Genomic DNA, 26539 nt, shown 5'->3' on the forward strand with positions numbered 1-26539 from the left:
AAGACTGCAATCCACAGACAAACTCTAGCCAACTTAAAAAGCTTGAGCTATTCTGCGAATTAGACTGGGCAAAAACTGCACCACTCCACTGTGCATAGTCGGTAGACACCACTCTTCAACAACCCATGGATGCTACTGCTGCAAAAGGAGCTTCCATCAAGAACTCAGTCAAGGAGACTGAAGACTTAATTACTTTTGGAACATTTTTATTATTGTTCTTTCATTTTGAACATGTATTTATTTATTTAACACATTTTCCCACTTGTTGCAGGCTCAATTGGGCTTACACAATAACATGGGTACGCTACAGTTCAGTATAATATCATTAAACAATGTCATAGTAAAAAAATAATCGTACACGTATCATCTAAGACAACAAAGATAATAAAAGATAATGGAAAAACATGTATAGTAAGTTGTGTAACACAGTGTTTCCCAAGCCCAGTCCTGGAGTACCCCATGCCAGTCAGGTTTTCAGGATATCCACAATGAATATGCATGACTTGATTTGCATGTGCTGCCTCCATTATATGCAAATCTCTTTCATGCATATTCATTGTGGATATCCTGAAAACCTTACTGCCAAGGGGTACTCCAGGACTGGACTTGGGAAACACTAGTATAACAGAAGAAAGAAGCAGGCCTTTTGAAAAAAAACAAAGCAGCTTTGACCAACCAATAAAGGACTGTTTATCTTCAAAAGGCCTGCTTCTTCCTTCTGTTCCACATTGGATCTAATAGAACTGTTGCCTTCTTGTTTTCTTAATCCTAGTATGTTGTGTAGATGACTAAAAACAACCCCAATTTTAATTGATTTTGAATTGTACTTTTTAAACAGCAGAATCTGAAAAATATACAAGGGTGTGAAGACTTAACTAGATAGTATATATGGCAGAATGTAAAATTCTGAATGGCTAATTCAATTGAGAGGCCAAGTATGTCTACAGAGCAGGAGAAAAGCAAAAACAACTAACCTGCTCTGACTGATACAGAGAAGTGTCCTCTGGTGTTTACCTGCTGGAGTATATAAATCATCAACACTAGCATCAGAGGGACCCAAGTGTCCCTGATGCACTGTAAGAAAAAAAAAAAACTGTTTCAAACAGTTCTCTCTTGCCATTCTGAATACCAATATTTTTTTTGTCACAAAAAGTGCACAGGATCAAATATCCACCAGCAGTTTTCTTTGCCTAGAAATGTCTCTAGATAAGCTCTTTTTAACCATAGGTAACCACTATCAGGAATTTACAGAATGAATTTCTCTGGAGCTGACACTTTTCAGCAATTTAACTTGGAAAGACAATGATTACATGAATTTTAAAAACAAAAGACAGACTAATTACCTGTGTTTTATCTCCTCTTCATCTTCTAAAACCTTCTTATTCTCTGGCTCTCCATCAGTCTTATTCTGCAAAAAGTGAAGTTATCAGCTAGTAACATTAACACATTATCAGAGAATACACCCAATACACCCGAACGCTTATCTGAATTTTAGCGTCTTTGACTGGGGTTGTAGTGTTCATCATCGGTCTGTCAACCTCATGGTATTTATTTTGTAATTTTTTTCTAAAATTCATTTTTATTGTAATCCTTATAGTTTAAAACATAAGTTTCTTGTTTTCTTATCACTTATTCCTCTTGATTTTTCATGGAAAATAAACTTTCATATTGAATGAGGTTGACAGACCGATAATGAACACTACAACCCCAGTCAAAGACGCTAAAATTCAGATAAGCGTAGGGTGTATTGAGGTCTTTTCCTCGTTTAAATAATAAACAATATATATCTTGCAAAAGTACTGGACTCTTCAATATTTTGTCTCATTTGATTTGTTAGAGCCACCATTATCTTTCTCATTTGTTGATAGAAAGTCATCCAAGACATCAGAAATCAGTTTAATAAAGCATCAGTACGAATAAAAGAATGTTTTTCAATAACAGATGTTTCATATTAAAAGCAATAAAAATGACTAGAGGAACATCTCAAACATACAGCTACAGCACATGACATGTATGTATTCTATAACATATAACATATGTGTAACTGAAAGACATGCTAATGGCCCACCTAGGCTTTGCCTCCACACATGCCCCCATGCAGAATAGTGTCTAGTGCACACAGGTACCCAACTGCCACCCAGTGGCGTTCCTAGGCTGGCTGACACCCGGGGCGGATCGCTGATGCGCCCCCCCCCCCCCCAGATGCAGCGCCCCCCCACTCGGCGAAATTACCCCCCCCCCCCCCCGGGTGCATTTTTACCTGCTGGGGGGGAGGGTGCCGCGTGCCTGTTGGCTCCGAGTCCGCTCGTTCCCTGCTGCTCCCTCTGCCCCGGAACGGGAAGTAACCTGTTCCGCGCAGAGGGAGGGAATGAGCGGACTCGGCCAACAGCGCGCGCGGCACCCCCCCCCCCCCCTTGGTACGTCACTGCTGCCACCTTATGTTGCCTTCTGATGCACATAAGTGGCGCCTATCTGTAGATGCCACTTTACAGAATTGCCCCCAATGTGTTTGAACTCTGCCGTGGGAGGGAGAAGGGACAGAGAGGCCTCTATTTCTGCTGGTAGTAGTGCTGAGAGAGTGAATCTCTTCCCTCCAGGACCTGGGTCTGTGAGAGAATCTGTGAATCTGTTGCTGAGTGGAGAAAAAAAAAAGGGGGGGAATGAACAGCCACATGAAATTAAATTAAATAAGTGCTCAGCTGGCTGGAAAAACCTACTTCAGTCTGCGTTTTAGAATTAGAATGCATTTTCTCTTACTGATCAACTCTGCACTGGTATTCAACGCATCCATATTAGCAGACAAAAACAACAAAGAAAAAGTCATCCCTTTCCCATGTAAAGCAGAAAAGATGTCATCGACCATGTGCATGAAATCTAGAAAAGTGCACAGAATGTCTTGGAAAGCTCCTGTACAGCTAGAATGGGTGCATTCTCTTTAAATGAGCTCTCAAACTCCAAAAAGACAATGGGCATAGCTGTAGAAAAGCTGAATGGTGTCGATCAACAGAAATTTGTAAGCAACAGGAGCTGGGAAGGGAGTCAGGAAAGCAGATGTTACTCATGCAGTGTTACCCACCCACTCATTGACCAGTGATCTCCCTCTGTCTCTCCCCCCCCCCCCCCCCCCCCAAACCCACCACTTGTTTTGGCTTTGAGCTCAAAACAGAACTGAATCTTCATTCACAATTACCCTGGGAATAAAGCAAAGGACCACTGAAATTAACATGGTTCTGGAAGTCACTTCAACACCAGCCTTCTTGACACTTTCAGACAGATGAAAGAGGAGGAATACAGGGACCGTTTTTCAGTACCTAGTTAAAATAGAGATGTTCCATTTCTTGAAACTGGACTATTTCTACAATAAAAGATCGCCTCATCCTCCAGTAAATCTGAATTTAAAAAAAAAAAAAAAAAAGGTGAAGCAGAAGCCTCAAGGGTAAATGCAGCAACAACAAAAAAGTGAGGTCCAAAAACATGAAGAGTCCAAGATGTAAAAGTCACATACATTTATACATAATCTGACTATCATAACATGGGCTCGACACAACTGTGTTTTGGCACAAAGGCCTGCATCAGGAGTCCATCACAACTACTGCTGTTATCAGTCTGATATACATCAGGAATAAAGATCACACGTTTCTTCAAAATGAGAGGAGTGCCTGTGCCCATGTAAAATTGATAGTTTCTCACACGGCATAACACGAGTCAACCTGACAAAATCTGACTTTTTGCCATGGATAGGAGGTATATAGTCAGAGGCACTGTACAATTTAGGTTCTCTGCAGGAGCACAGTGAGCAGTAAACACATTCTTGGAAATTCACATTAGCTTTCTCAATTAGCTCTAGCAGACTTGTTTTGTAGGTCTACACACAAGGGATAAAAATATGCACTGTTGTGCAAACAATGAAGAGAGTAGCACTATTCTGGGCTACAGCAAAATATTTACTACTACTTATCATTTCTATAGCACTACTAGACGTACGTATGCAGCGCTGTACACTTGAACATGAAAAGACAGTCCCTGCTTGACAGAGCTTACAATCTAATTAGGACAGACAAACAGGACAAATAAGGGATAAGGACGAACAGCAGCAAGATTCCGGAATCCCAATGAGTAGCAAGATTCCAGAACCCAAAGACTACTACTACTTATTTCTATAGCGCTACTAGACGTACGCAGCGCTGTACACTTGAACATAGAGACAGACCCTGCTTGACAGAGCTTACAATCTAATTAGGACAGACAAACAGGACAAACAAGAGATAAGGGAATATTAAAGTGAGGAGGATAAAATAAGGGTTCTGAACAAGTGAACAAGGGTTAGGAGTTAAAAGCAGAATCAAAAAGGTGGGCTTTTAGCTTAGATTTGAAGACGGTCAGAGATGGAGCTGGATCAAATTGTACAGCCATTTGTAGTGATGTGTGAGGAGGTGCGAAGTTCACAAAATGTGGGAACATCCTTGAACCATGTGTACATCACAGTGTTATCAAAACTGGGTAAAGACGCAGAGCTGGTAGGTTCTTACCGACCAATTTCATTGCTTAACCAAGATATAAAAATTTTGGCGGCTGTGTTGGCATACAAGCTCTTGCAAATAACTTGTACAGTGTCTATTACCACTACTTTTTTTTTTTTCTGCTGGTTAGCACACTGCTTGGGTATTCAGTATCAAAGAATTACCACTAACCAGGAGAAGGAGCTGAAGGTGATCAGTACGTTGACTCCCTTTTATACAGTTCTCTAATGTTTTTGTACCTCCTGGGTTTGATATGCCGAAAGCATGGCTTATACAACTTGACAGAACACACTTCGAAAGTGCCAAACCTCTTCGAGAAAAGTTGCACTGGCTCCCAATCAAAGAACGGATCACCTTCAAAATCTGCACCTTAGTCCACAAAATCATATACGGCGTAGTCTCAGGATACATGACAGACCTTATAGATCAGCCAATAAGAAACAAAGTCAAATCGTCAAGATCCTACCTAAACCTACACTACCCAAATTGCAAAGGACTGAAATACAAAACAACTTACGCATCCGGCTTCTACTACATAAGCGCAAAACAATGGAAAGGCCTCCCAAAAGCTGTGAAAACAATGCACGACCACCTGAACTTCAGGAAATCACTAAAAACCAACCTCTTCAAAACGGCCTACCCCAATGACCCCACGTAAACCTCTTCACCCAGCAACACAGCATGACTATAATCGTACTGGACAACACGCAATCTTCATCCCTTGCGACCTTCCACTTATAACTCATATGATCACTATACAACCTTGTATCTGTTATCAACCGACTGGGCAAACACCTTGACGGTACTATGTAAGCCACACTGAGCCTGCAAATAGATGGGAAAATGTGGGGTACAAATGCAATAAATAAATAAATAAAATTCAAGACTTTTCCCTCTGAATTAAAGAGACTACCATTTTGTTCCTGACTCTGTGATGCAACAGGCCTCAGGTTTAGTGAATAAAGTGTTAATTTAATTTCCACAACTTTGGCTAGCTGTGTCATTTGGAGGCCTACCCTCAACCCTCACTCACAGTATCACATGTTGTGGAAGTGGTGGGATTTGGTGGATATCCTGCCAGAGAAAGCTGGGACTCTTGACCTCTGGGGCTGTTATAGATACCACGCCACAATACTGGGCAAAAAGGGTTAGCCCTGCTCTATTTGGGGGAGGGGGGTAAAGCTAGTGCCGTACAGGCAGGTTTTATTTTTGCTTACTTGTGCACTGCTTCTTTCTGGGCGCTAACGCTACAGCAAAAACATGGAAAGGCTACTCCAAGCCTTAGTGAAGGGCCAGCAATAGCTGCAACAAGTAGTATAGAAGCAATGGCAGCACCAGCAGAGATCTCAGGAAGCTCAGCAGAGTTCCCTGAGCCAAGTGACATAGGCTTTGCAATCTTCCAGGTTACACACTCCAGTCCTGGTGTTGCCAAAGATGATACTGGAGGATGGCCTGAACTATTTACTGACCAACTTTGAAAGAACCGCCCACCTTGCTGGTTAGCCAGAAGCATCATGGACACCTTATCTAGGGAATTTACTGACCGGCAGCAGCCAAACAGCATTTCAAGATGTCCATTCTTGTGGGACAGCCACCTATGTGGAAGAGCAAGCTGAACTCGAGGCCTACCGCAGCATTTCCAGAAGGAGTCTCTGCAAGTTAAAGAAAACCCCGGAGTTTCTTCTACAGACTCAAAGAAGTGGCCAGAAGGAAAGACGGGCCTGGAGACCATAAAAGTTATCCTCCTGGAGTAGTTCCTTGAAAGATTACCCTCACTTATGAAACAGTAGGTAAAGCGGCACCCTATATTTGATCCCAGAGAGCACTTTAGAGGCAGCCAAAGCTTTTATACCAAGCACAACCCGAGTCCAAACTCTATAAGAAGAAGAAACGGGCTAGGAGTGCTGGGAGAAAAAGAGAAAAGGCGGGACTGGACAACCCCCGAGAAATCGGAAACCACCCTCCAGCCCAGTGTCTCCAAGGCAAGGATTAGAACGATGGGACCACGCACCTTTAGCCTGATTGCGGGACTCCCCCACCTGTTTCAGGTGTGGGGGAACAGGCCTCATAGCCAGGGACTGCCAGGATCCAGCTGAAGATGCTATGGATGTGAATATAGTAACCACCGATTGTTGCGATGTTGTGGAGGCCTTCCATCCCAACAGCCGGAACTGTGTGTTACAAGTTGAGTTGGAAAGATGCCCATATCAGGCACCATGGATTCCGGAAATACTCACCAGCCTGCAGCTGAATTACAAGCGGACTGTGACGTGGCATGCGTACATGGTAAACAGAGGCAGTACAGCTCAAGTATCCTTTAAAACACCCATAGGGCAAGCTCAGTTGGAAGTAGCTGTTACCTTACCCAGTAGTTCTGGGCCGGGATTTTCCAGCTGGCTGCTGGTCCAAAGAAGGAGAAGTCTTTGCCTGAGATCTTCCCCGCTGGAGGACTCTGACTTGTATACTGAAACCCCAAACTGCCTAAACCCTGCCATCAGTGGCAGTTAGAGAAACTGTGTTGCTTTCTGAATTTAGGAGCTGCAGTAGATGGAGAACCGGAGCCAGGGGAAGATGGCAGCCCAGACATCCCAGATCCTTTAGATAGCCTGACCCAAATGGAGAATGAAGGACTAAGCTATAATTATAAAACAGCTTAAGCTACACCAGCTCTCACATTCACCTAAATTGGGTACCCCAGAGATTTGGGCTTAAAAAGGGCATAGCATAAAGCTTATCTCCTCATGTGTAGGATGTCTCAATTGCCATGCTTCAGAAGCTTTAAAATATCACCTGGTTGCCTTACATGGGGCTTGTATTGACAATGGGATAATTAAGATGGTGCAACCCTGAAATTTCATCTACTTCCTTCACTTGCAACCTTCTTAGCTAAAGATTCAACACAGTATGGCAAAATTATTTTCATTCGACAGAAAGGCCAATAAGTAGCACGTGTTCTGCTGAAGAAAGTTGAAAAGCACATGAGCTGTCTAGTATGTTTACGATATACCATACAGATCACTGTAGCATCAACTAAAGTTCTTTGGCCTGAAACAAGGAATTTCAGAGTGGCATTTACTTTTAAAAAACAGAAATGAGGTAGCGAGATCAAAAATGCAGTACAGAACTTAAAAGTGTAAACCACTTGTACACTATTTGTATTAAAAGTATCCTAAAAAGTGATATTTATTTATTTTTATTACATTTGTACCCCCGCGTTTTCCCACTCATGGCAGGCTCAATGCGGTTTACATATTGTATACATAACTAACTACAACTAAATCCAAATTGGCAGCTTAAAGCAATCAAATGCTTTCTTACTCTGGCAGACTGGTTCTCGTGACACAGTTGGAGGCCAGCAAACTGCAGTCCCAGAATCTTATCATAAAGCAAATGTCACCACAGAGTTTCCATGGCTCAGAAATATGTTTGTGCGTGCAAGGCCAGCTCCTACCCTGCACTTAAAGGGACACATAAATCTTTTACGTACCAAGCTGTACCTGATTAACCAGGCATAAAATTCAGAATCATCGCATGTAATTGTTAGGGCTACCTGCCCCAACAAGAGCTGTGTGCCCTCAGTCTAGACAAGTTGACTTGTTTTGTTACCTGTAAACCAATAGGGAGGAGGCATAATCCAGAGATTAGACATCTGGAAGGTTACAAATTCCTGAGGTTCAGTCCGTGCTCTGTCACTACCTATGTGGGATCTGGAGCAAATCACTTTAGGCCAGATGTACTTAGTTTTTTTTTCCTACAGATACAAAATGGGCAAAATCCTCTAGTACTTCCATTACTTTTCTGTATCTTAGTTTTAATCCTGGCTTTGCCAATGAATACGAATGACCATAGGCAATTCACATTATAGCCCCACATCTCACTGTGGCCAGATGTACTTGGTAAACATCAGCGTTTAAAAACTCTCTCGAGGATATGCTCACCACAGCCAAAACATATTCAACATTTACTCCTATTGCTGATCCATCTCCATACCCACCCATCCCATTTCATTCACTAAAGAGTAAACCCCCCACCCCACCCACCTCCATGATGTTCTCTCCTCCTCACCCTACTACCTTATCCAGGTAAAATCATCTCTCAAGAAAATGAGGATATGAATTTATCGGTGTAAAATTTACAATGGTGGAAACAACTCATTTTAAATAGTTTCTACCCCTAAGAACGTATTAATCTACCATGTGGGCAGCATCACTGCATAGCTGTCTTTGGAGAAGGATACACTGAAGGATTATTTCCTAAAATACAATATGGCCCCAAGATTGCAAAGTTCTAGCAAAGCTAATGACCATGTTAGCTATGCTGAGGATGAGGGGAAGAGAACATAAAAACATTAAAAGTTTCCAGATTAGACCAAAAGCTCCATCTAGCCAAGTATCCTGTTTCAAGCAGTGGACAATCCAAGTCACAAGGGCCTTGCAGGATCCCAAAAAGTAACAAGAATCCATGCACTTACCCTCAAGGATAAGCGGTGGCTTTTCCCAAGTCTCCTTAACAGTTTATGGACTTTTTCTCCAGGAACATGTCCAAAATCTTTTTTTAAACCCAGATATGTTAACTGCTTTTACCAGCAACAAATTCTAGAGCTTAACTATGCTTTGAGTGGAAAAATATTTTCTCATGCTTGTTTTAAATGTAGTACTTAATAATTTCAAGGTGTGATCCCTAGTCTTTGTACAGTAGTTTATGAAAGAACAACAGATTCATGTTTAACCATTTCACCTAACTCATGATTTTCTTGACCTCCGTCATACTTTCCCCTCAGTCAGCTCTTCTGAAGAACCCTGACCGCTTTAACTTTTCATCACATAGTAATCTCATCACATAGTAATCTGAGTTGTTCCATCCTCTATCATTTTGGTTACCCTTCTATGTACCTTTTCACATTCCACTATATTTTTTCCAAGACGCAGAATTGCACACTAAACGCAAGGTGTAGTCTCACCATACAGCAGTGGTTCTCAATCCAGTCTTCGGGACATACTTAGATTTTCAGGATACCACAATGACTAAGCGTGAGATAAATTTAAATGCTGTACCTTCACTGTATGCAAATCTCTCTCATATTTTATTGTGGGTATTCTGAAAATCTGACTGGGTAGAGAACCCCTGCCATAGAGTGACAGAAATATTATGATATTCTCCATTCCTTTCCTAATAATTCCTAACATTCTATTTACTTTTTGGCTGCCACTGCATGCTGGGCAGAGGATTTCAATGTATTTTCCACAATAATACTTACTTTATATAAAGGAATTGGAGAAGGTGCAGAGAAGGGCAATGAAAATGATAAAAGGGATGGGACGACTACCTTATGAGGAGAGGTTAGACGGCTAGGACTCTTTAGCCTGGAGAAAAGGCGGCTGAGGGGTGATATGATAGAGGTCTACAAAATAATGAGTGGGGTAGAGCGGACAGATGTGAAGCGTTTGTTTACGCTTTCTAACAATAATAGAACTAGGGGACACAAGATGAAATTAGAATGTGGTAGGTTTAAAACAAATTGGAGAAAGGTTTTCTTTACTCAGCGTGTGGTTAGACTCTGGAACTCATTGCCGGAGAAGGTAGTGACGGCAGCTGGCCTTGCTGAGTTTAAAGGGGGTCTGGACAGATTCCTGAAGGAAAAGTCCATTGATCGTTATTAAATTCTGGGTTTTTGCCAGGTTCTTGGGGCCTGGATTGGCCGCTGTCGGAGACAGAGTGCTGGGCTTGATGGACCTTTGGTCTTTTCTCAGCGTGGCAGTGCTTATGTACTTATTATGTACTTATCCTTTTCCTGACTGGTAATTCCTAATATGGAACCTAGCATATGTACCTATAATCTGGGTTGTTCTTTCTTACGTTCTTCACTTTGCACTTGTCCACATTACATTTTCATCTGCCACTTGAATGCCTAGGCTCCCAAAGTCCTGTTTTAAGTAATGACTATAACACATATCTCAAACGCCCCTTCGATGGGGGAGGCAAAAAGACAAATGAAAATGGAACTATGAACACTACCTCTGCTGAATCCCCAAGGATCAAACGGAACCTTCTACATGGCAATGCAGTGCTCTCCACTGCCACTGTCACTGAGAGCACTAGACTAACCTGAGACCCACTTTTAATCTTAAATTTAGATAAATTCATTTCCAACACAAAGACTATGAGGCAATTCCATCCCTTCTCCCCCTTTACTTTGGTATAGGAGGCAGGAAGTAAGAGTGAGTGCATCTTATCTCAGTTCCCAGCCTGCACTTCTTCACAAGTTGTTGCCATTGCAATTAGGCCCAAAACCAGTGTAATTCATTACAGACAATATTTGTTGGGGTGAGGGATGGTCTGTGACATGATGACCATGTTTTGGCCAAGTTAGTAAAGTTGGGGGGGGGGGGGGGGGGTGAGACTTGATATGCCGCCTCTCTGTGGTGTTTTTTTTTTTTGCAACTACATTCAAGGCAATTTACATAGTATATACAGGTACTTATTTTTACCTGGGGCAAATGGAGGGTTAAGCGACTTGCCCTGAGTCTCAAAGAGTTGCAGTAGGAATCAGATCAAAGTCCACTGCACTAACCACTAGGCTACTCCTGCAAACTTGCCTAGCCATCGGAACATTACAACATTTGGGAAGGACACATGTGACACTTCTAACTTAGAAGATCCTTAGATGCAAGGGAATGAGGAGAAAGCCAAAGATCAGGTAGACACTGTGGTAATACATTAGGAGTGGTTAGACTAAATAGGGTGTGCGTGGTCTTTCTGAATCTGAATTTAGCCTAATCTGAATTTATACGGTGATGTGAAAGTGTCCCCCCACCCCTAGTCCTAATTTCCCCTATTATTGTATATGCTACATTGAATGATTTCTGGTCTTGAAACAAACTGTAATACTGTATTAGACAAAGGGAACCTGAGTAAACAACAGTTTTTAAATTATTATTTAATTTATTTAAGGAACAAAGTTATCTAACACCCAATTCATTCATGTGAAAAAGAAACTGCCCGCTAATCTTGCATCACTTTTAGCAGAAATAATTAGAACCAATTTCTTCCTATAATTTGATATGTCTTTCACATCACTGTCGAGGAATCTCAGCCCACTCTTGTTTACAGAAATGTTTTCATTCAAACGTATTTGTAGGTTTTCATGTATGAAACTTGAATTTTGTTTCTCCTCAGTCATTTCAGATGAAGACTTGCTTTCGTGTTTTGGATCATTGTCTTGCTGCATAACTCAGTTTATGTTTCAGCTTCAGCTCCAGCTCACAGACAGATGATCAGACATTCTGCTTAAGAATTTTCTGATATGCGCAGAATTCATGGTTCCTTCAATAATGGCAAATGTTTTCCAGGTCTTGAGGCAACAAAGCATCCCAACACCTGCCATCACATTACCACCACCATGTTTGACTGTTAGTATGATGCTTTTACTGTGGAGTGCTGTATTTGCTTTACACCAGACATGACGTGACTGAACATTATCCCAAAAGGCTTGAGGATCTTCCAGGTGTGTTTTTTGCAAACGAGCGATGAGCACTGACGTTACTCTTGGATAGCAGCTGATTCCACATTGATACTCTCCCATGAATCCCATGTTTTCCCAGTCTGTTTCTTATGGTGGAGTCATGAACACTGACCTTTACTAAGTCTAGAGAGGCCTGCAGTTCTTTGGAAGTTCTTCTAGGATGTTTTGTGACTTCCCAGATGAATTGTAACCGTGCCCTTGGAGTAATTTTGGCAGGATGACCACTCCTGGAAAGATTCACCACTGTTCCAAGTCTTCTTCATTTAGAGATAATGGCTTTCACTGTAGTTCGGTGGTCCCAGAGCTATTTGTATCCCTTTCCAGGCTGATATTTCAACAACTTTTTTCTCATCGCTTCTGGAATTTCCTTTGATTGTAGCATAGCATTCTTACAGAAACCTTTGTGGTGACTACTTCACTCTCATGGTAAGGTTCTATATATAATGAAGTTTAGATTCAACAGGACTGGCTGCAATCAAGCCTTGTTATGTTCAAATCAGTTGAATATAATTTGATCAATTGATTGATTAACAAAGGATGCAGTTACTTTTCACATGGGTGATAGAGTTTTAAAATTATTACACTTATTTGAGGAACAAAGTTATCCATGTTAAATATTTACTCAGGTTCCGTTTGTATAATACTGTATTACATTTTGTTTAACGATCAGAAGCCATTCAGCAACACTAGGGGAAAATCTGGAGGGAGCAGACATTTCCACATCACTGTACTTATCACCTCTCTGGTTTATCAAGTCATTTCATACAATCCAAGCAGCCTTCAGTCACTACTGCTTATCTGTTTAAAGCAAGCATCCCTGCACAACTAATCATCCGCTATTACCGTTTCTCCAGGAAATGCACTAAATATACCAGTCACTTCGTATCACTTTCTACTGCATAGTCACTTCCTTCCCAAACCTCCAAAATGTATATACAAACATATTTTAAACACATTTCAAGGCAATGAAACACTGCCAAAAAAAGAAATTATATATATTTGAGCAACAGCAAAGTTAAACAAATCTTTGTCCTGAGCAATCATTCATAATAGCAAATCTTTCCTGATCCAAGAGCTTTTAGAAAAGCTTGGCTAAGAACAAAACTACACAATCCATAACTTGATGTCCAGGGTAACGAAAAGAAACATTATCACACACATGTATTTGCTAGGAAGAGAGGCAACAACAAAAACATTTTGTAATCTTCTCAGGGAAAGGAAAGACAAGTATCTTTCACGCTAGGGTGAATAACTCTGTTCTTTGAAGGCCACAAACAGGTCTGGAGTCCAGGATACATAGTAACATAGTAGATGACGGCAGAAAAAGACCTATACGGTCCATCCAGTCTGCCCAAGATAAACTCATATGTGTATACCTTACCTTGATTTGTACCTGTCTTTTTCAGGGCACAGACCGTATAAGTCTGTCCAGCAGTATTCCCCGCCTCCCAACCACCAGTCCCGTCTCCCATCACCGGCTCTGGCACAGACCGTATAAGTCTGCCCTCCACTATCCACACCTCCCAACCACCAACCCCTCTTCCCCCCACCAAAAACCATAACCCATGCTCCGGAGAGAGGAATGGTTGCATGCTTTGTTCACTCAGAAAACAGCAGATGTCTGTGGCCCTCCAAGACTGAAGTTGTGTACATCTGTTTTTATAGTCAAGGCTTGCGATTTTCAAAGCTGAATTCCTTAGAATAGCATCTTCCCTTTAAATTATCATCAAGGCTTATCCTAATAGATTAAAACCACCTGATCTTCCCAGGATTCCATTTTCCTTCAGCTGACCCAGTGCTTGTAGTTGGGAGCGAAACATATTCTGCAGATAATAGAAGATTTGTCTCATTGGGTCAGACCAAAGGCTCATTTAGCTCAGTATCCTGTTTCCAACAGCGACTAGTCCTGGTCTCAGCTACCTGGCAAAGTCCCAAAAACTAGCAAGAGTCCATGTTACTTAATCCCAAGGATTAGCAGTAGTTTTCCCCAGGTCTACCTTAATAATGGTTTATGAACTTTCCCTCAAGGAATTTGTCCAAACCTTTTTTAAACCCAACTACATTAACTGCTTTTACTACATTTTCTACATCCTTTGGCAACAAGTTCCAGAGCTTAACTATCCATTGCATGAAAACATATATTTTCTCCTATTTGTTTTAAAAGTATTACTATGGGAACCCTATGAGGAACTACGGAGAGCGTATCATTTCCTGCCAACAGACTGGTGTCCGTATATGCAGGCATTATGGACACATCTGGCAGGAATGTTTCAATGTCAGTGGGTTCCCAGCCTGAAGGCCAGTCTCCTGGATAAATGTATCAGCTATCCCACTGCTGGGTTCCACTTGATGGGACTTTTTTTCCATAAGAACTTTCTCATAGCAAAACACTGCATACTTTGCAATGGATTCATCCGAAATCCCCGACCTTGGCATAATGGAGATGTCATATGCATGAACTATTGTGGATGGAAAGTTGACTCAAAAGGGTGGCTGGCCTGGTGGAAGTTTCTTAAACTCTGGACAACACTCATGGACACCTTGACTGCATTAATCTACTCCACCATCTTAAATGACAAAGTTGTAATTATACCTGTAATGTTGGGTGGGGAGGAGAGGAGGGTCAGGGGTTGCTGTTGGGATCTTGTTATTGTGTGCTTTTGCTGCACGGTTTATATACTGCTTCATTTCTTTTGTGTACTTGTGGTTTTGGATGATAATAAAGATATTCAAACATAAAAGTATTACTATGGGAGTCAAGTGTCACCATGCTAGGAGAGAGATGCTGAGCATTTGAGCTTCCGGGTCTGACTTTCCAAACCCCGCCAACTGTGAATTTAACCAGTATCATCATACCTCATCTAAAGGGTTGGAAAGTGCTGCACTATACCAAGCATTTGCTGTTAGAAAATCCCACTGAATGGTGTCTAATGGAGTGCAGAAAGAGGAGGAATGCTCCATACTACAAGATGGTGGATCCACCTAGCCTGTCCACGCCTTCAATAAGTTCCACTTGGGTCTTGGAAATTGTTAAGCGAGGTAAAGGCAGCTGTGGAAACCACATTAGAAAAGCGCTTGCAAAACATCTCAAACAAGCTGGACATGGTTTCAGAATGGCTAGATGATCTAAGGTGAGATTTTAATACTGCCAACAGCAGGTGGCTCCATTAGAATCCTCTGTGCGGAAACTGGAGTCATCAGACCAAGCTCTTACCAAAAGGGTGGCCTCGTTGGAAGAAAAGATTGATGACCTCGAAAACCATTCGAGGCATAACAATCTTATATACTGCTTCATTTCTTTTGTGTAATTGTGGTTTTGGATGATAATAATAAAGATATTCAAATACTACTTACACCCATACCCAAAGACAAAGAAAAAAATTAAATGACACAACCAACTATCGACCAGTAGCATCCATCCCCCTAATAGTAAAACTAATGGAAAGTATGGTAACCAAACAACTAACCAACTACTTTAACAAATTCACAATACTACATGAATCACAGTCAGGATTCCAATCCAACCATAGCACTGAAACAGTGTTAACCACTCTCATAACCAAATTTAAACAACTAATTGCAACTGGAAACAATGTGCTGCTCCTACAATTTGATATGTCCAGCGTGTTCGACATGGTCAGCCACCAAATACTCTCGAACATCCTAGACTACTTCGGAAATTGGAGGAAACATACTAAGATGGTTTAAAGGCTTCTTAACAGCAAGAACTTATCAAGTGATTTCAAACTCAGAAACATCAACACCATGGAAACCTGAATGCGGAGTACCACAAGGATCACCGCTCTCACCTACCCTTTTTAACGCAAAAAGATCAGCACGCACATTCCTCAATCTATACTACCCTAACTGTAAAGGACTAAAATATAAATCCACATACATGACCAGTTTCTCATACATTTGCACACAGCTATGGAACGCACTACCGAAAGCCATAAAAACAACGCAAGACCCAACTATCTTCCGAAGACTACAGAAAACTGATCTGTTCAAAAAGGCATACCACAAACATCCATCTTAAACACTAGATAATAAGACTTAACACGTTCTAGACAAAACCGAAATCCCATCACTTGACTGATTAACTTATTTGCGATTATGAACAACCACTAATACTTTAATCCTTAAGTCGAATATGATCTCTATAGTCGATGACCTAATGTATGTTACAATCCAATTTATTATTCAGGAACCTTCATGCAATACCATAATGTATTCTTCTTCTTTACCATGTATGTATGCACATGGTGTATATATATATATATATATATATATATATATATATATATATATATATATATACCATGACCTGTTCCATGTATGTTACCTTGTATGTATACACCTTAACGCAATACCATTTGTAATTCTGTTACCCAGAAATGGCAACCGCCATTACAGCAAATGTAAGCCACATTGAGCCTGCAAATTGGTGGGAAAATGTGGGATACAAATGCTACAAATAAATAAATCTTAGACTCATGGGACTACCCGAATCGGTCAAAGATGCAGATCTGATAAGTTTCCTGGAAAACTGGCTTTTGATTTCTCTACAGCTGCAGAGCCGAGCTGACCCGTACTGCTTCGCATTGAAAGAGCACATCAGGTAGGCCCCAACAGAGCTGAGGAAGTGAGGCCTCGAGTGGTGATATTACACCTGTTAAATTGCTATCACAAGCAGGAAATTCTGCAAGCAACACAGGCATGTGTAAAGGGAAAATTAGGTTCTTACCTTGGTAATTTTCTTTCCTTTAGTCATAGCAGATGAATCCAATACGATTGGGTTGTGTCCATCAACCAGCAGGGGGAGATAGTGAGCACTGAAAAACCATAGTGCCTCATGGCCAGCTAGCTCCATCTGCCTCTTCAGTATTTGAAGCTTCCAGAGCAGTGTTACACCACAAAGCATAATAACATGAACTTTCCTCACAGCGGATGAACGTCCCAAACTGGTGCTATAATTCAAAGGAAGGAATGAACTCATCCTCCTGTAACTGAACAGAAATCCTGAAGACTGTTTTCCAACTTCTCCCAATGAGGGAACATATCTACAGGAAAAACTGAACATAAAAGTAACATGAATCACATAATGAACCACTGAGGGAGGGCTCATGGATTCATCTGCTATGACTAAAGGAAAGAAAATTACCAAGGTAAGAACCTAATTTTCCCTTTCTTGTCATCAAGCAGATGAATCCATTACGAGTGGGATGTATCAAAGCAATCCCTAGATAGGGTGGGAACAAGCCACACCACGCACCAGCACTTGTGCTCCAAAATGCGCGTCTCTCCTGGCAGCCACATCCAGCCTGTAATGTCGGGCAAAAGAGAGCTTCAAAGCCCAAGTAGCTGCACTATATATCTCTTGAAGAGAGAGTGCTCCAGTTTCAGTCCAAGAAGAGGAAATCGCTCTTGTGGAATGTGCCTTAAAGGCTTCAGGCGGAGGCCGGCCAGATAGCAGATATGCTGAAAAGATAGCTTCTTTGAGCCAATGGGCTATAGTGGCCTTAGACGCTGGAGACACTCTGCGCGGACCTGACAAAAGAACAAAAAGTTGGTCAGAGGTCCTGAAGGCATTTGACATGCGCAGATATTGCAACAGAGCCCTTCGCACATCCAGAAGGTGCAACTGCCCATAGGCTTCTGGAAACTCCTCTTTAGAAAAGGAGGACAGGAAAATAGGCTGGTTTAGGTGAAACGCTGAAACCACCTTAGGCATGAAGGAAGGCACCGTACGTACCATTACTCCGGACTCTGGGAATTGCAGAAATGGGTCTCGACAGGACAGTGCCTGGAGCTCAGATACCCATCTCGCCGATGTCATGGCCACCAAAAAGACCATCTTTAAGGTCACATCCTTCTCCGAAGCTCGCCTAAGCGGCTCGAAGGGCGAACAGTGAAGGGCCTTTAAAACTAACCCCAGGTTCCAGGACGGACATGGGGCCTGCACGGGAGGACGGAGCCGAAGCACCCCTCTAAGAAACCGTGTCACATCCGGGCAAGCAGCCAGAGAGAGGCCAGCGACCTTCCCTCGAAAACATGCTAAGGCTGCAACTTGAACACGCAGGGAATTATAGGCCAAGCCTTTTTGTAAACCATCCTGCAAAAAGTCAAATATCGGCGAAACAGAAGCCTGCACGGGTGTGATCGCTTTAGAAGCACACGAAGCCTCAAATTGGCGCCAAATCCTGGCATAAGCCATGGAAGTGGAACGCTTGCGGGCCTGCAGGAGAGTGGAAATGACTTTACTGGAATATCCCTTGTCTCTCAATTGCGCCCTCTCAATAGCCATGCCGTAAGACCAAAGCGGCAGGTGTCCTCCATGGTCACCGGGCCCTGTGACAACAGGTTCGGTACCAGAGGTAACGGCAGCATCTGCTGGAGGTCCGCATACCACGGCCTCCTGGGCCAATCCGGGGCAATGAGAACCACCTCTCCTTGATGTAGCCGAATCCGCAGGAGTACTCGCCCTATCAAGGGCCATGGAGGGAACACATACAGGAGGCCCTGAGGTCAGGGTTGAGCCAAGGCATCCAACCCTGACGAGCGAGGATCTCTCCGTCTGCTGTAGAAGTACGGGACTTTGGCATTTGTACTTGACGCCATAAGATCAATTATGTGCTTTCCCCATTTGGGACATATCTGCAGGAATACTTCGTCTGCAAGTTCCCACTCCGCTGGGTCGATTTGATTCCTGCTCAGATAATCGGCTTGCACGTTGCTCTGACCTGCAATATGAGCTGCTGACAGAAACTGCAGATGAAGCTCGGCCCAGTGGCAAATCTGCGCAGCCTGCACTGCTAGTGCTATGCACTGAGTGCCTCCTTGGTGATTTATGTAGGCTACTGCTGTCGTGTTGTCCGACAGAACTCTGACAGCCAATCCTTCCAGGGTCAATTGAAAGGCCAGAAGCGCCTGGAAAATCGCTTTCAACTCCAAGCGATTGATGGACCACTCCTCGGGTGTCCAAAGACCCTGGGCATGCCTTCCCCGGCAATGTGCACCCCAGCCCTTCAGGCTGGCATCTGTTACCACCAGGCACCAATCGGGGAGCGCTAGCGGCATTCCTCTCCGCAGCATGCTGTCTGAGAGCCACCACTCCATACTGAGCCAGGCCGCAGGGAGCCATGTGAGTCTGCATTGATAATCCTGAGATATTGGAGACCACCGTTGAAGCAGGGAGCACTGCAGAGGTCTCAGGTGCACTCTCGCCCAAGGCACCAAAGTGGCCGTCATCGACCCCAACAGCTGGACTATGTCCCAAGCTCACGGGCGAGGCATCCTCAGGAGCAGGCGGACCTGGTTCTGAAGCTTGCACTGCCTCTGCTCGGGTAGGAAGACCATCTCCAAGGCTGTGTCGAACCGGACCCCCAAATATTCTAGAGATTGAGAGGGGGGTCAGGTGACTTTTGGCTATATTGACGACCCAGCCCAGAGATTGCAGTACTGAGACCACTCTGGCTGTAACCTGATGACTCTCTTCTGCAGAGTCTGCTCTTGATGAGCCAGTCGTCTAGGTACGGGTGAACCTGGATACCCTCTCGCCTAAGAAAAGCAGCTACTACCACCACCATTACCTTGGAAAAGGTTCGGGGAACTGTGGCAAGGCCAAAAGGCAAGGCCAGAAACTGGAAATGTTTTCCCATCACTGCAAAACACAGAAACCTCTGGTGCGGGGGCTAAATTGGTATCTGCAAGTAAGCTTCTTTCAGGTCCAGACACGTGAGAAACTCTCCTGGCTGTACCGCCGCTATGACGGAGCGCAGGGTTTCCATGTGAAAATGCTGTACGTTCAGAGACTCCACCACGAAGTAAATGGAGTAACGGCCAGAGCCGCACTCGGTGCGAGGCACGGGGGAAACCGCCCCTATGTGAATCAAGCCTTGCAAGGTCTCCTCTACCGCTGCCTGTTTGGCGGCAGAACCGCATTGGGACTCCACAAACACGTCTCTTATCGGGGCATTGAATTCTATTCCGTAGCTTTCTCTGATCAGGTCCAAGACCCACTGATCTGAGGTAATCTTGGCCCACTCCTCGAGAAAGAGGGAAAGTCGTCCTCCTATCACAGGAACCGAGGAGGGGGCCGGCGCATCATCATTGAGAGGGTCGTCCTTGAACTCCAGGTCTTGAGCCTGCTGCTACGGAACATTTGTCCAAGTGAAAGGAGTTCCTCTGCTGAAAACGGGCACGCGAAGTGAACCCAGCAGTACGCCCCGGGTAGTACCTTCTAGCTTCACAGAAGCGAGGTCTGTAAGAGGAGGGAACCGCCTGACCCTTGGAAGAAGGCCGCGGCCTATCCTCGGGTAAGTGCTGGGGTTTGGCATCCCCCAGGCCTTTCACAATTTTCTCCAACTCCTCACCAAACAGGAGAAGGCCTTGAAAGGGCAACTTCACCAACCTTTGCTTAGAGGCCATGTCAGCTGCCCAATGCCGTAGCCACAGAAGACGGTGAGCCGCCACCGCTACAGCCATCTGTTTAGCCGAAGCTCTGACCAGATCATAAAGGGCGCTCCATCTCCGGGCTGTTCCACTGCCTGTTGTAACCAAGCGAGGCAGGTTCGGGCAGCATAGCAGCTGCATGCAGACACCCGTAAGGATAGGCCTGAAATTTCAAAGGACAATTTCATAGCTGCCGCCAGGCGATGGTCCTGCATGTCCTTCAGGGCAACTCCTCCTTCCACTGGGAGGGTAGTTTTCTTTGTCACAGCCGTGACTAGGGCATCCACTTTAGGCACTACTAGGCGCGCCAAATGCTCCTCACTTAGAGGGTATAATTGCCCCATAGCCCTGGTGACTTTCAAAGGCCCCTCGGAGTCAGCCCATTGAGCCATGATAAGCTCTTGGATGGAGTCATGCAAAGGAAAGGCTCGAGCAGGCTTCTTAGTACTTGCCATCCTCGGATTACCAGAGGAGGTCTCAGTACTCCCAGGGTCTTCTATAGAGAGGACCTGCAAAGCATCAGAAATAAGCGCTGGCAGCTCATCTCGGTGGAAAATCCTCACCTCATCTGGATCCGGTGGCAAGCCTGCACCTTCTTCTGGCTCTCCAGACCACAAAGGCCTTCCAGACCCCTCAGAGTCCTCACATCCCAACCATGGGGGGGGGGGGGGGTGCGCCACTCTCTGAAGGGGAATCTACCCTTCTGCACTTGTCTTATGGCCATCTGTCAGGAGAAAACGCGCCTGACGGTAATCCAAGGCCAGACTCCACTGGAGGGGATACAGTAGGGCCGCAGAGGACCCCTGCGGAAGAGCTCTTTTTAACATGTATGCATTATGCAGCAATAAAACAAATTCAGGGGAAAATGGCTCACCCTGGCCTCCCGGTTCCAGTCCAGGGGAAACAGCTCTTTTATTAGCCTCTACACGAGGCGCCCCTCCAGGCTCAAGCCCCTCCGCCTCAGCGGGGGTCGCGCCATGCCTTTCCAAAATGGCGCCTGCTGCCAGCTCCACAGAGCGGGAAGGAACATTGCTCACCATGCTCAGGCCGGCTCTACCATCTGAAAAGCATGCCTTACAGAGTCCCGCTGCAGATTTGCGCTTGCCACAAACGGAACAGCGCTTTACTTTCTCAGCAGCCGTCGCCGAAAGTGGTACTTTTAGGTGGGGCGGGTTAAAGAACTTCTTTACCTGTTAATTAATCTGTGCTCTTATTTCAAACATTCTCCAGAAGATAACAAGGGCAAACTGCCCCTTCCTTAAATAAACCAACCTTATACTAATGCATATAGTGCACTGCAGCAAACATTCCATCTCACTCTACTGAATTTGGGCCATATAAGAGTAGTCTTTAGTATTCAAGTCCTCAGTGTGCCCAAAAACAAGAAAATGCATTTTTTTTTTTTTATTATATTTTTTATTTAACATCCATCTATTTAAACAATAAATGTTGGATACAGAAATATAATGATTTCACATCTTAATGGAAAAAATTAGTTTCATTTAGACCACAACTTAAGACAAGATACAAGGCAAAAATATTAGGAAAAAAAAAAAAGAAAACAATTAAGAGCATGATCAAGAAGGCAATCCGCAGCCAGACTTCAGCGAGTCCTCACACCCTATTGGGTTACCTGGGTCGAACATGCTACACTTTCTTTAGAAATCAAAAATTCCTTCAATTTCTTGGGATCCATAAACATATATGTAACAGATTTTAATGTTATTATACAGCGACAAGGAAAAACTAATTTAAACAATCCTCCCAAAGCTAAAGTTTTGGATTTTAAACCGAGAAACTCTCGCCGACGGGCTTGAGTCTCCCTATTTAAATCTGGAAAAATTCGAATGGCTTGCCCAAGAAATTTACTGTTCAAAGATTTAAAATAAAGCTTAAAGACATTTGTTTTATCCATTTCCAGTGCAAATGAAACGATAAGAGTAGTTCTTTCCGTAATTAGTTCCAATGAGTTTTCTAGAAACTTTGTAATATTAAGTTCTGGTTGCTGTGACTGAGGATTCAGCGGATTCACTGTTCTCCCGGTTATATACTGTGTTCGGGTAATAGGCGGAAATCCCTCTGCTGGTATACCCAGAATTTCTCTGAAATATTTTCTTAACATGTCCATAACTGGAATTAATGGCGACTTGGGAAAGTTAATAAACCTCAAATTATTTTTTTCCCCTGATTCTCAAGAAATTCTAGCTTGCGTGCCAGAATCTCTCTGTCCTTCGCCACATTTCCCGCAAAATTTTTTAAAGTGGAAAGTTCAGTTCTCAAAGATTCAATTTGCACTACTTGAGTTTGAAAATTGTCCACAAGTTGATTTTGCTGGTGCTTTAATTTATCAATATTTTGTGAAAAGTCACGAGTTACCTGAGAAAGCATGGCATTCATTCCCTGGATAACATCCCATAGGGCATCTAAAGTCACTACTTTAGGTTTTTTTACCTCCAATAATACCGGGGTAGTTCCCATCAGAGAAGGGGTAGAAGTCACCGGACCCCTTTGCTGTTCCGCTCCGATTGGGGAAAGACCACCGTCGAGGCCTCCTGAGGGCAGGGAAATATCGACCACTTCGGACGTCCCATCCGCTCTCACCGTCGGGGTCACTCTACTTCCTGGTTGTGGAGGATTGATGTTCCCAGGCGGGCTAAGCGAAACCGCCTCCTCGCTGGTCTCCGGCGATGTTATTAAGGAGCATTCTGTAGCGGGTTGCCGCATGATCAGTGGCTGAACCCCGAATTGTTCCAGAACCGTTTGTCGCGAGGGGGGAACACTCCCAGGGAGTAAAGAGGCCGACTCCCTGGGTTTTCCTTTCCGCTTCCCCATGTCCTGCACAAGGAAACGAGCCTCCTAACGATCAAGGGCCTGGTAAGTCAGGAGCTCAGACACCTGCGTCTGCTCTGATCGGCCATCTTGCAAGAAAATGCATTTGACAAATGTCCTCATAAAGTAATATGCTAGTCAATCTACCAGGCGAGTTTCGAGGTACCATGCCTTTTATTGTAATAGTGAACCAGGGGCTGCATTCATTTGTTGTGCCAGTCTAGAAGCCAGAAGAATTTAAGTGATGGCATTCTGAACAAGGTGCTACTTCACATTCCTATCCAGCTAATCAGTGCACAGAGACTGCCATGTCAAAAGTTCCAGGAAAACCACACACATAAAAGCCTGGCCAAGGAGAGTGGGAGGGAGAAATGATAAGTAAAGAAATTGTAGTCTGAACCCCTCTGAAGGGAGAAAGATCTTTCAGAACATCTTAATCCAGTCAAAGTTTAAAAACTCCCAAGTGTGGTTGCCGTGTGTGTGTGTGTGTGTGTCAGTAAGAGACACCGCCTCTGAAACCTAAGTAGAAAAAGGTGCCCCATGGTGCTCACTCCACAACTATTTAGGGACTGGCTTCCAGGGCACAGCTGGGAACAGGAAAGCAGCCAAGGGTTTACAGCTGGGCAGCTCTTGCTGAAAAGGAGCACAACTTTCTTTCATTGATTTTCATAGCTACAGAACAAAAAAGGGTGAAAAAGAAAAAGACAAAACAATTCTGTCTTCCATTACCATGGAAATATGAGAATCAGATAGGATTCACAGAGACTGTGGTCATGAAACCAGGGGAAGAGAGAATCAGAATACAGGGAACTTTACTGGAATGACAGTTTGTATAAGTACCAAAGCAACACATAAAGGAAGTTAATTTTATAAAGCCTGTCTTACACACAGTAAAGGGCTTTTAAAAAAAATGTGTGTGATCATGAATGCGCGTGAAAATTGTGCCTATTATCTCATCTGTATCTGGCCCTCCCGAGGGGCATTAGCTTGGGTGCAGCTACGAAGTACCCATGTAATTTATAAAATATGCAAACACATACATATTTACACCTATTTTCTCAGCAGGTGTAAATCTGTGCATCCACATGTGCACACAGATTTTGCACCTTTACCAGCCACCTAGAAGTGTGGGACCAGCAGACAAACATCTATCGGATGTACCTTCATTTCATACCATAGGTTTAGAGGGATATCACGGAGAGAGTAGTGGATGCTTGGAATGCCCTCCCGTGGGAGGTGGTGGAGATGAAAACGGTAACGGAATTCAAACATGCGTGGGATAAACATAAAAGAATCCTGTTCAGAAGGAATGGATCCTCAGAAGCTTAGCCAAGAGCCGGTAGTGGGAGGCAGGGATAGTGCTGGGCAGACTTATACAGTCTGTGCCCTGAAAAAGACAGGTACAAATCAAGGTATACACAAAAAGTGGCACATGAGTCTTTTTCTGCCATCATCTACTACGTTACTATGTTTTCTATTTTTTACGCTGCTGGCCCTAAAATGTACAATTTCTTGCCTTTAGGTTTGAGAACAATTAATTCAGTTGGGTCTTTCAACAATCAGTTGAAGGCCTTCTTGTTTAAGCAAACATTTGGATCTACCAATGAATGATTTTTTAGTCTTGATATACTGATAAGATTTTGATGTTTGTATGATATTCATTTTGTTTATTGTATATTATTACATTTGAGTTATACATTGCGCAGTTTATAACTAATATAAATAAATTCACTAGGATCCAAATGAAGAAAATAAGAAACAACATACGCACAGTCAAGCTAGATGCAAAGCACTGATGAAGAAGGCTAAAACAGAATATGAAGAAAAAGTTGCTGCAGAGACAAAAACTCATAGTAACACCTTTTTCAAGTACATCAGAAGCAGAAAGCCTGCGAGGGAATCTGTGGGACCATTAGATCATGAAGGAGCAAAAGAGGTACTCAGGGAGGACAAGGCCATAGCAGAGAGATTGAATGAATTCTTTGCTTCGGTCTTTACAGAAGATGTAAGAGATCTACCTGTACTGGAAATGGTATTCAAGGGTGACGGAATCTTACTGCTGAGGTCCAATTCCACCATGAGCAGGAACCCATATATATGTAAGAAATGGGAAACAGAACCATCAGTTGGATTTGCCAGCAAACATGCCATACCTAATAATTTGAAAACCAGATCCATGTATTCAAGTATTTAAGGCAGTGTTAAAGCTTCAAGAAATTGTGGATAATGGCAGTCAGATTTAACACCTGATTACACTAACTACAGTATACTCCTGCTTAACTAGATCTAACTAAAATGATTCAACAAGCACAACAACAATGGATTTAAAAAGTCAGTCATTTTTAGTCATGTTTTGCTAGAGCACCTACTGTGGAGGAACGCCCCTCTGTCCACCTGCATGGTCAGTGTGCGGTGACTGCCCATCTAGCACCCACATGCACAGAATCTGGGAAAGACAGGGAAACACCTCCTGTACCTGCATCTACATTGCTCTTGTACCCTTCTGCAAGCCCACTTAATAGCTGCAGCCTGACAAAATAAGGAGAACTGAAAGAGGAAGAGAGACAGAGGAAACATGCCTTTCTGCCATTCTAGCAGGCACTCTCTGTGTCAGTTTCAATTCAAAAACGCACGAAAGCTTTTTTCTTTTAATCCAAAAGCATTTTATAAACACAGTAGTATCCAATGAGATATGCATGCAAGCATTTCAGCAGGGTTCCCAAGTTCTGAAGACATGCTGCCCTTAGGAAATGAGACTGCATCAAGAGATGTGGAGTAACACATCTGCCATGTCACATGACCCTGGAGCCTACTGTTGACATACCTTCCCACTAGGAGTCCATGGTTCTCTTTCACACCTTCTGCCTGTCCTCTCAAGGTCTGTCAGTACTCATCAGACAGCTTACTACATTTGTAAGGGCATAGAGGTTAACAACATGTTTCCACAAAACAGAGTGGCATACTGAGATCGGAATGAATTTATTTATTTGCGACACTTATATCCCACATTATCCCAAACAAGTTTGAGTTCAATGTGGCTTATAATAAACAGCAGGGGCTGTGGGAGTGGGCCAGAGCCCGAGGTTGGGGGCACATTTTGCGTGCCACCCCACCGCCCCCCCCCCATGCCTCACCTTGCCCCCCCCCCACCGCCTCGCCTCCTTGCCGCTTCCCCTCACAAACAAATACCTTTGCTGGCGGGGGTGCACAGGAG

At 43.5% G+C, this 26539-nt stretch overlaps 1 protein-coding gene across 1 annotated transcript in view; it reads right to left on the bottom strand.

Annotated features, from left to right (window-relative positions):
* Window positions 1-26539, bottom strand: part of CCDC12 (coiled-coil domain containing 12) — a 105046-nt gene that overhangs the window by 61556 nt on the left and 16951 nt on the right. Inside the window, exon 2 of the mRNA XM_030196863.1 lies at window positions 1344-1408. Coding sequence (XP_030052723.1) covers window positions 1344-1408 — 65 coding nt within the window. The remainder of the gene's footprint in view (window positions 1-1343; window positions 1409-26539) is intronic.

This window comes from Microcaecilia unicolor, chromosome 1 (assembly GCF_901765095.1).
Source record: "Microcaecilia unicolor chromosome 1, aMicUni1.1, whole genome shotgun sequence".
Lineage (NCBI taxonomy): Eukaryota > Metazoa > Chordata > Amphibia > Gymnophiona > Siphonopidae > Microcaecilia > Microcaecilia unicolor.